The sequence below is a fragment of the Rhinolophus sinicus genome, chromosome 14, assembly GCF_057876585.1.
Source record: "Rhinolophus sinicus isolate RSI-liver-muscle chromosome 14, RSI-T2T, whole genome shotgun sequence".
Taxonomy (NCBI): domain Eukaryota; kingdom Metazoa; phylum Chordata; class Mammalia; order Chiroptera; family Rhinolophidae; genus Rhinolophus; species Rhinolophus sinicus.
The window spans coordinates 108008855-108015651 of record NC_142514.1 but is presented as its reverse complement, the minus strand read 5'-3'; the positions used below and the strand labels follow the sequence as shown (position 1 = coordinate 108015651).

General features: G+C 50.2%; 1 protein-coding gene across 1 annotated transcript; it reads right to left on the bottom strand.

The window, feature by feature from the left end:
• Positions 1 to 4704: 4704 nt before the first annotated feature.
• Positions 4705 to 6197, bottom strand: LOC148755785 (putative POM121-like protein 1). The gene is made up of 2 exons (XM_088789865.1): positions 6147 to 6197; positions 4705 to 5787 (listed from the first exon to the last, which is right to left on the bottom strand). Exons 1-2 carry the CDS (start codon positions 6195 to 6197, stop codon positions 5044 to 5046), a joined length of 795 nt encoding a protein of 264 aa, XP_088645991.1. The 3' UTR covers positions 4705 to 5043.
• Positions 6198 to 6797: the final 600 nt, after the last annotated feature.

Here is a 6797-nt window from a genome sequence, read left to right as displayed (position 1 = left end):
TGGCTCAGACTGCAGTCTTGTTTATGGGAACGCAGAACTGTTCCCCGGACCAGCAATCTGCATTGATGGCTACGAGGGGGGGGGGGGGGGGAAGACTGTGACCGTGAAAGCCGTTTCCTTACCACTGGCTATAGGAAGGCTTCCCCCTCGTACCTAAAAGGTTTAAGTCTCCCCCGTTCCGGAGTATATTCTAGCGGTGGACGTGCTACATGGCCTCAGCTTACCGAAGTCGTCGGTAGGAGAGTTCCGTCTCTGGATCCGGGTGGTGAAAGCGGTGACACGCGGGCATGCTCACCACCCTCCTCAAGTGTTGCCGCAGCCTTGGCGCGTGGTTACCGTGCGACAGTACCACCTGCCAGGAGGGCAGGAGGAGACTGGTGGTACCCGAAGAAGTCCAGGAAGTCCGGCTGTGCCCCGAAGGACTGGTGGTGCCCTGAGAAACCCTGGCTGTGCCCAGGATATTGCATTCACCTCCAGGCTCCTCGCACAGGGCCCCTCGCGGAAGACGCTTGTCGAGTAGATTGCGAGGGGAGACCCTGTAGCGGTGGAGTGTGGGGACAGAGCCCCAGAGAGCAGTTTCCAGGCTCTCGGCCTCAGGTGGAGGGCTGTTGGCTCGGGTGGTAGATGGCCGTCTTAGCTGTGGCTGGTTGGCCGTCAGCTGTAACCACTGAGCCATTGGCCACTAATATAACTGCCACGGCTACGGAGGAGAGTCGAGGGAAGTGGAGGAGATTCGAAGAGACTCAAGGAGAGTCGGTCGGTTGGCCGGAAAGCGGACAGCAGGTCGCACGTCCTGTGAACCCAGCCTCCAGTGAGATCATAGTGGTATGACTCCCCTACCTATGGCTCTGTGGGTATTCCTTTTTGGCCTCACCACATCCTGCGTTCTTATGTGGGGGGCGGGAGCATAGATCCCGCAGGCCGTCCCGCACGACACGGGGCTGAAAACTTCCATAGTGAGGGGGCTTAAAACTTCTACAGTGAGGGGGCTTAAAACTTCTACAGTGAGGGGGCTTACTCTTCTATAGTGAAAGACTTGAAAGTTCTTCACTGAGGGGGCTTAAAACTTCTATATTAAGGGGGCTTTAAACTCCTATACTGAAGAGGCTTAAAACTTCTCTATTGAGGGGGGCTTAAAATTCTATACGGAGCGTGCTTCAAACTTCTATAGTGAGGGTCTGACGACTTCTATAGTGAGGGGGCTTAACATTTCTACATTGAGGGGACTTGAAGCTTCCAAAGTGAGGGGATTAAAACTTCTTTACTGAAGGGAAGTAAAACTTCTATTCCTAGGGGGCCTTAAAAGTTCTATAGTGAGGGGGATGAAAACTGGTACAGTAGGGGGCTGAAAACTTCTATACCGATGGGGCTTAAAGCTTGTATACTCAGGGGACTTAAAACTTCTATACTCAGGGGACTTAAAACTTCTAGTCTGAGGGGACTTGAAACTTCTATGGTGAGGGGGCTTAAAACTGCTATTCTGAGGGGCCTTAAAACTTCTATTTTTAGGGGACTGAAAACTTCTATAGTGAGGGGGCTGAAAAATTCTCTAGTGAGGGGGCTTAAAACTTCTATTCTGAGGGGGCTGAAAAATTCTCCAGTGAGGGGGCTTAAAAGTTCTATAGTGAGGGGGCTGAAAAATTCTTTAGTGAGGGGGCGTAAAACTTCTATTCTGAGGGGGCTGAAAAATTCTCCAGTGAGGGGGCTTAAAAGTTCTATAGTGAGGGGGCTGAAAAATTCTTTAGTGAGGGGGCTTAAAAGTTCTATAGTGAGGGGGCTGAAAAATTCTTAAGTGAGGGGGCTTAAAAGTTCTATAGTGAGGGGGCTTAAAACTTCTGTTGTAGGGGGCTGAAAACTTCTATACGCAGGGGACTTAAAACTTCTATTCTGAGGGGACTGAATACTTCTATAGTGAGGGGCCTTAAAACTCATATAGTGAGGGGGCTGAAAAATTCTTTAGTGAGGGGACTTAAAGCTTCTATTTTTAGGGGACTGAAAACTCATATAGTGAGGGGGCTGAGAAATTCTTTAGTGAGGGGGCTTAAAGCTTCTATAGTGAGGGCGCTGAAAATTTCTATAGTAGGAGTCTGAAATGTTCTATACCGAAGGGGCTTAAAACTTCTATACTCAGGAGACTTAAAACTTCTATTCTGAGGGGACTTAAAACTTCTATAGTGAGTGGCTTAAAACTTCTATAGTGAGGGCGCTTAAAACTTCTATGGTGAGGGAACTTACTATTCTATACTGAGAAGATTTGAAACTTCTTCACCGATGGGGCTTAAAACTTCCATAGTGAGGGGGCTTAAAACTTCCATAGTGAGGGGGCTTAAAACTTCTATAGTGAGGGGCTTAAAACTTCTATAGTGAGGGACTTTAAGCTTCCATAGTGAGGGGATTTGAAACTTCTTTACTGAGGGCGCTTAAGACTTCTATAGTGAGGGGACATAAAACTTCTACAGTGAGGGAATTTAGAACCTCTATTCTGAGGGGACTTAAATCTTCTGTAGTGAGGGGACTTAAAACTCACATAGTGAGGGGTTGAAAACTTGTATCCTGAGGGGTCTTAAGACTTCCATATTGAGGGGACTTAGAACTTCTATAGTGAGGGGACTTAAAACTTGTATTCTGAGGGGTCTTAAAACTTCTAAATTGAGGGGACTTAAAAGTCATATAGTGAGGGGTTTAAAACTTGTATACTGAAGGGGCTTAAAACTTCCTAATTGAGGGGACTTGAAACTACTATAGTGAGGGGACTTAAAACTTCTATAGTGAGGGGACTTAAAACTCATATAGTGAGGGGGCTGAAAACTCCTATACCGATGGGGCTGAAAACTTGTATAATCAGGGGACTTAAAACTTCTATTCTGAGGGGACTTGAAACTTCTATGGTGAGGGGACTTAAAATTCATATAGTGAGGGGGCTGAAAACTTCTTTAGCGAGGGGGCTTAAAAGTTCTATAGTGAGGGGCTGAAAACTTCTATAGTACGGCACTGAAAACTTCTTACCGAGGGGGCTTAAACCTTCTCTAGTGAGGGCGCTTAAAACTTCTATGGTGAGGGAACTTACTATTCTGTAGTGAGAAGATTTGAAACTTCTTCACCGATGGGGCTTAAAACTTCCATAGTAAGGGAATTTAAGCTTCCATAGTGAGGGGATTTGAAACTTCTTTACTGAGGGCTCTTAAGACTTCTATACTGAGGGGACATAAAACTTCTACAGTGAGGGAATTTAGAACTTCTCTTCTGAGGGGACTTAAATCTTCTGTAGTGAGGGGACTTAAAACTCACATAGTGACGCGGCTGAAAACTTGTATAGTAGGGGGCTGAAAACTTCTATACCGATGGGGCTTAAAACTTGTATACTCAGGGGACTTAAAACTTCTATTCTGAGGGGACTTGAAACTTCTATGGTGTGGGCTTAAAACTGCTATTTTGAGGGGCCTTAAACCTTCTATAGTGAGGGGACTTAAAACTTCTATTTTGATGGGACTGAAAACTTCTATAGTGCGGGGGCTTAAAACTTCTTTAGTGTGGGGCTTAAAACATCTACAGTGAGGGGACTTGAAGCTTCCAAAGTGAGGGGATTAAAACTTCTTTACTGAGGGGAAGTAAAACTTCTCTTCTGAGGGGCCTTAAAACTTCTACAGTGAGGGGGTTTAAAACTTATTCTGAGGGGCCTTAAAGCTTCTATAGTGAGGTGACTTACAACTTCTCTAGTGAGGGGGGTTTAAAACTTCCGTAGTAGGGGGCTGAAAACTTCTACAGTGAGGGGACTTAAAACTCATATAGTGAGGGGGCTGAAAACTTCTTTAGTGAGGGGGCTTAAAAGTTCTATAGTGAGGGGCTGAAAACTTCTATAGTACGGCACTGAAAACTTCTTACCGAGGGGGCTTAAAGCTTCTCTAGTGAGGGCGCTTAAAACTTCTATAGTGAGGGAACTTACTATTCTATAGTGAGAAGATTTGAAACTTGTTCACTGATGGGGCTTAAAACTTCCATAGTGAGGGGCTTAAAACTTCTATAGTAAGGGAATTTAAGCTTCCATAGTGAGGGGATTTGAAACTTCTTTACTGAGGGCTCTTAAGACTTCTATACTGAGGGGACATAAAACTTCTACAGTGAGGGAATTTAGAACTTCTCTTCTGAGGGGACTTAAATCTTCTGTAGTGAGGGGACTTAAAACTCACATAGTGACGCGGCTGAAAACTTGTATAGTAGGGGGCTGAAAACTTCTATACCGATGGGGCTTAAAACTTGTATACTCAGGGGATTTAGAACTTCTATTCTGAGGGGACTGGGAACTTCTACAGTGAGGGGACTTAAAACTCATATAGTGAGGGGCTGAAAACTTTTATAGTAGGGGGCTGAAAACTTCAATACCGATGAGGCTTAAAACTTGTATACTCAGGGGACTTAAAGCTTCTATTCTGAGGGGACTTGAAACTTCTATGGTGTGGGCTGAAAACTGCTATTTTGAGGGGCCTTAAAACTTCTATAGTGAGGGGGCTTAAAAAGTTCTATAGTGAGGGGGCTTAAAAAGTTCTATAGTGAGGGGGCTTAAAAAGTTCTATAGTGAGGGGGCTTAAAACTTCTATACTAAGAGGGCTTTAAGCTTCTATACTAGGGGGCTGAAAACTTCTATGCTGAAAGGCCTTAAAACTTCTATAGTGAGGGGACTTAAAACTTCTATAGTGAGGGGACTTAAAACTTCTATACTGAGGGAACTTAAAACTTCTATTCTGAGGGGGTCTTAAAACTTCTAAATTGAGGGGACTGGAAAGTCATACAGTGAGGGGTTTAAAACTTGTATACTGAAGGGGCTTAAAACTTCCTTATTGAGGGGACTGGAAACTACTATAGTGAGGGGACTTAAAACTTCTATAGTTAGGGTGCTATCTCGTTTCAGGGCCTCTGGCTGGCAGAAGAGGGAGCCTGGTGGACTGTGCTTCCTGGGTGACAAAGATGCACAGAGGTAGCCCCTCCAGCAGAATCTGGGAGAGTCACTGGGCCTTAGCAGGCGTGCTTCCTCCTGTACTTCGCCACCTATGGATTCGTGCTGGGAGCTGCAAGGACAGCTGGTGCAGGACCGCTCCATACAGCACATATGGCACTGAGGTCTGGGATGGCCTCCGTCTCACCTCCCCGAAGTGCTCTGTGGATGCTCTGGAGTGCAGCTTGCTTCTCCGCATCTAGGTGTGCCGCTGTGACTCGGAAGCCCAGCTCAGGGGGTGTTGGCAGTCTCACAGGGTCCCCTCGCCTGCGCGGCAGAAGACAAGTCTTTCGTTTTCGAGGCCTGGAACCGTCACGTGTGGGTGAGCCGTCTGTCCGGGTTCGCCTCTGCCCCTTTGTTCCATCTGCCTCCTTTTCACGCTGGCACTTCTGGGAAAGGCCGGGAGCCGAGGAGGGAGAAGGACCCTCCTGGCTCACTTTTTTGGAGGATTTCTGGAATAGCCGAGCACGGGATGTGGCTGTGGCTGTACGTCTCTTCCTCTGCGCAGGCGGGAAACCTCGGGTGGAGCTGTATGAGCTCGTGATGGCATTTCTTCTGGGGCAGGAGATTAGCACGGAGGTCTGGGATTTCTTGTCGCCCTTGTCTTCTGAGACCTCCCTATGGGGGATTCTCTGCAGAAGCCCAGGCCTGGGAATGAGGCAAGAGACCGCCAGGGCCCTAAATGCAGACCGTGCTCGCCCACTGCCGTCGGGGTTCCTTCCCGTGTCTCCTGAGATCGTCGCCTGGAGGATTCTCCGCAGAGTCCCAGGCCTGGGCACGAAGACTGAGTGGCCTCCCTGGACCCCCAGGGGCCTGAAAGCAGACCGTGCTCGCCCAGTGCCGTCGGGGTTCCTTCCCGTGTCTCCTGAGATCATCGCCTGGAGGATTCTCCGCAGAGTCCCAGGCCTGGGCAAGAAGACTGAGTGGCCTCCCTGGACCCCCAGGGGCCTGAAAGCAGACCGTGCTCGCCCAGTGCCGTCGGGGTTCCTTCCCGTGTCTCCTGAGCTCGTCGCCTGGAGGATTCTCCGCAGAGTCCCAGGCCTGGGCACGAAGACTGAGTGGCCTCCCTGGACCCCCAGGGGCCTAAAAGCAGACCGTGCTCGCCCAGTGCCATCAGGGTTCCTTCCCTGATTGGCCACCGGAGACACTGAGCTACAGGCCATCTGTGCGTGCAGAGCCGACAGCACCGCTTCCCTCTGATGGCCATGCCTGCTGATTGAGATGAGGGACCCCAGAAAAGTGCGCAGCATTTGAGAGAGCATGGAACATCGCCGCCGAGATGCTGTGAGAAAGCACGAAGGCAAACTCCTCAGATACCTGCAGTTTGGCCTGCGAGAGAACGGAGGGGCACGGACCGCTGTGTGAGGATGGCGGGCCCAGTGAACGCGGTGGGCATGGCGAGCGCCGTGGTGCTGGCCCTCGGGTGCCCGGGGCGGGCGTGGGAGACAGATCCTGCCCTGATAACCGCCCATGGGTCACTTGGGTGAGGTCTGTCTTTGGCTCGACAGCAGGCTCCTAGCCAGCTCCTTCAGCTGTCAACAGGGCTGAAGGCGAAGTGCCCACCGTTGGGCCTGTTGCCGGGATGCAGTAGGGAACAATGGACGCGCGTGCCCGAGACCGCCAAAAGCGCGCGGGGGCGCGCCAGCGCGCGCACGCGCGCCAGCGGGGGTCGCCGGGCGGCGCGCGGCCGCGTGCAGGGAGAGTCAGGGGCAAGGGGCACGCAGAGGGGGCCTCAGCGGATGCGGGAGGACCTGGGGCAAGCAGAGGTGTGGATCTCCCGGCGGGCGCTCCCGGATCTGCTGAGGGG

Excerpts from the sequence above, each read along its gene's own strand:
- LOC148755785 (XM_088789865.1), bottom strand. The coding sequence starts at position 6,197 with ATGGCCATCAGAGGGAAGCGGTGCTGTCGGCTCTGCACGCACAGATGG. Across the intron at positions 5,788-6,146 it reads TCTGCACGCACAGATGGCCT|GGAGGCCACTCAGTCTTCGT; the intron begins GTAGCTCAGTGT and ends CTGGGGGTCCAG.